The sequence below is a fragment of the Sorex araneus genome, chromosome 6 (genome assembly GCF_027595985.1).
Source record: "Sorex araneus isolate mSorAra2 chromosome 6, mSorAra2.pri, whole genome shotgun sequence".
In the NCBI taxonomy this organism is placed as follows: domain Eukaryota; kingdom Metazoa; phylum Chordata; class Mammalia; order Eulipotyphla; family Soricidae; genus Sorex; species Sorex araneus.
This window is the reverse complement of record NC_073307.1, coordinates 149,394,462-149,396,191: the sequence shown is the minus strand read 5'-3', so window position 1 is coordinate 149,396,191 and position 1,730 is coordinate 149,394,462. Positions and strand designations below refer to the sequence as shown.

The following is a 1,730-nucleotide window of genomic DNA, read 5'->3' as shown; positions in this document are numbered from 1 at the left end:
ATTAAAATATCCTGCCAATGTGTTGTACATGTTTCTCACCTTGACGTTCAATACAAGGCTCACCTGGGAAGCTATTTTAGAAATTTTCAACAATTCACAACATTTTCTACTATCTAGAAACAAACAGTTTGAAACATCTATAGGTTTATGGAACCCAAGTACATATTATTAAAATGAGTAAGAAAATCGATGAATCTGTTTCATTCATGAAAATTCTCTTTCCAGGTTATTAAATTAAATATCACGTGAAAGAAATGGAAATCAGCAACAATGTGACAGAGTTTATTCTACTAGGACTTACAGAGAATACAGACATGCAGAAAATTGTATTTGTTGTGTTTTTCATCATCTACATCTCTACTGTGGTAGGAAATGTACTTATTGTGGTCACCATCAGTACCAGCTCATTACGGGGGTCACCTATGTACTATTTCTTGGCCTATCTGTCTTTAATTGATGTCTGTTATTCCTCGGTCAGTACTCCCAACCTGATCATAAATTCTCTCAGTAAAAAGAAGACCATCCTATTCAATGGATGCATGGCCCAGGTCTTTTGGGAACATCTCTTCGGAGGTGCTGAAGTCATCCTGATTACTGTAATGGCCTTTGACCGCTATGTGGCCATCTGCAAGCCTTTGCACTATACAACCATCATGAACTGGAGAGTATGTGGTCTGCTGGTGGGAGTGGTCTGGATGGGAGGTTTAGTTCACGCAACCATACAGATCCTCTTCATCATCCCATTACCGTTCTGTGGTCCAAACGTCATTGACTACTTCATGTGTGAACTGATACCCTTACTCAATCTTGCCTGCACTGATACCCACACTCTGGGGCTCTTTGTTGCTGCCAACAGTGGGTTCATGTGTCTGCTAACGTTTATTCTCCTCATGGTCTCCTATGGAGCCATCCTGTGCTCACTGTGGGGCCACAGCTTGGAGGCAAAAAGCAAAGCTCTCTCCACCTGTGCCTCCCACATCACAGTGGTCATCTTATTCTTTGTGCCTTGCGTGTTTGTGTACCTGAGACCCGCAGCTACTTTATCCATAGACAAAGCAATTGCTGTGTTCTACACTATGATAACTCCCATGCTAAACCCCTTAATCTACACCTTGAGAAATTCCCAGATGAAAAACGCAATTAGGAAATTGTGTACGGGGCAAACCATTTCAGGTGACCAATGAATTTGTCTGGATCCTAATATTAATTTGTCTGTGGAAGAGTCAAAAAAGGTATTGTGGGTAATCTCAGTGGTAAATACCTATGAAATAAGGAAATAAATTGTCCCCTACTGTTAATAGATAGGCCGAAGCAGAATTATTGCAAGAAAAGAGAAAATAAAATAACCAAAGCCACTCTTTATTGTCACTCTTTGCATATTTAGAACTAAATGAGTTCATCCATGTATATAGATTCATAAACTTGCTGTCTAGAAAAAGACAAAAAATAATAAATTATGTTGTGATTGAGAAGTAATATGCTATTGGGCATGGTTCACTTTGAGAATGGCTGTCTCCTACTCCCACAGGAAGCAGAAGGCTAGACTACTGGTTGGGCTCACCAAGACCTGAGTCTAATTTCAACCTAGCAAGTGCCAATATAAAACTATTATTATCTGCAAGTTCTTTGAATCCCCCTCCACCCCATGTTAGATTCATAGTTGCTGCAAAAAATTATTTGCAGTTCATTTTCTCTTTCAGCCCCTGCTTCTCTGCTACCCTCCTGTAGGT

General features: G+C 40.0%; 1 protein-coding gene across 1 annotated transcript; it reads left to right on the top strand.

Moving 5' to 3' along the window:
- Nucleotides 1-251: 251 nt before the first annotated feature.
- Nucleotides 252-1,184, top strand: LOC101558299 (olfactory receptor 4C46-like). Its single transcript, XM_004621906.2, has one exon. The coding sequence runs from the start codon at nt 255-257 to the stop codon at nt 1,182-1,184; it is 930 nt and encodes a 309-aa protein (XP_004621963.2). The 5' UTR covers nt 252-254.
- The last annotated feature ends 546 nt before the right edge of the window (nt 1,185-1,730 follow it).